Source organism: Antrostomus carolinensis, unplaced genomic scaffold (genome assembly GCF_000700745.2).
Source record: "Antrostomus carolinensis isolate BGI_N321 unplaced genomic scaffold, ASM70074v2 scaffold30909, whole genome shotgun sequence".
In the NCBI taxonomy this organism is placed as follows: Eukaryota; Metazoa; Chordata; class Aves; order Caprimulgiformes; family Caprimulgidae; genus Antrostomus; species Antrostomus carolinensis.
In genome coordinates, this window is record NW_010336956.1 from 8,387 (window position 1) to 8,996 (window position 610).

Below are 610 nucleotides of genomic sequence, written 5' to 3' on the forward strand. Positions count from 1 at the left end.
GGGCTCCTGCAGTGCCCCAGGCAGATCCCAGCAGCTGCCTCCATGCAAGTGGGAGCAACCTCCTGCTGAGATCCACATGCAGACACCACTCAGCGTCAGAGAGCCAAGACACATACCCACAGGGGCACCAAACGCAGCCGAGACACCAGCAGCAGCTCCAGCCGAGACAAAGTCCCTCTTTTCTGTGTCTCTGCGGAAGTACTCGAAGATCTGAAACACCAAAGCGAAGGCAGGTTTAGGACTGGCCACAGGCATGAGTTCAGGGGAGACACAGGGTATGCTGTGTAGGACCCCAAGCCACCAGCGTAACCCCTCGGTTTGGACACCTGCAGCACAGCCCCTCGGCCCTCAACACCAACCTTGAAGTCTCGCTTTAAAGACGTGGATCTTCCCTGGGAGATCCCAGCAGCAATCACCGCTCCAGAGTGAATCATGGGTCCTTCCTACAGGCAGGAGAGCAGAGTCAGACTGGAGAAGGAAGAACCCCAGGGATAGTCAGGGATGGTTGAATGCTGCTCACCAGGTCGCAGCCCTGAAGAAGCTGGCTGGGAGAATTTCCCTCCAGGAAATACAGACCTTGCCATTTTCTCCCCTTAAATCCTCATTCTAG

General features: G+C 56.2%; 1 protein-coding gene across 1 annotated transcript in view; it reads right to left on the reverse strand.

Moving 5' to 3' along the window:
* Positions 1–610, reverse strand: part of CLCN7 (Cl-/H+ antiporter 7) — a gene marked incomplete at its 5' end in the record, with an annotated part of 18,182 nt that overhangs the window by 7,540 nt on the left and 10,032 nt on the right. The window contains 2 exon segments of the mRNA XM_029086756.1: positions 117–210; positions 360–443. Coding sequence (XP_028942589.1) covers positions 117–210; positions 360–443 — 178 coding nt within the window.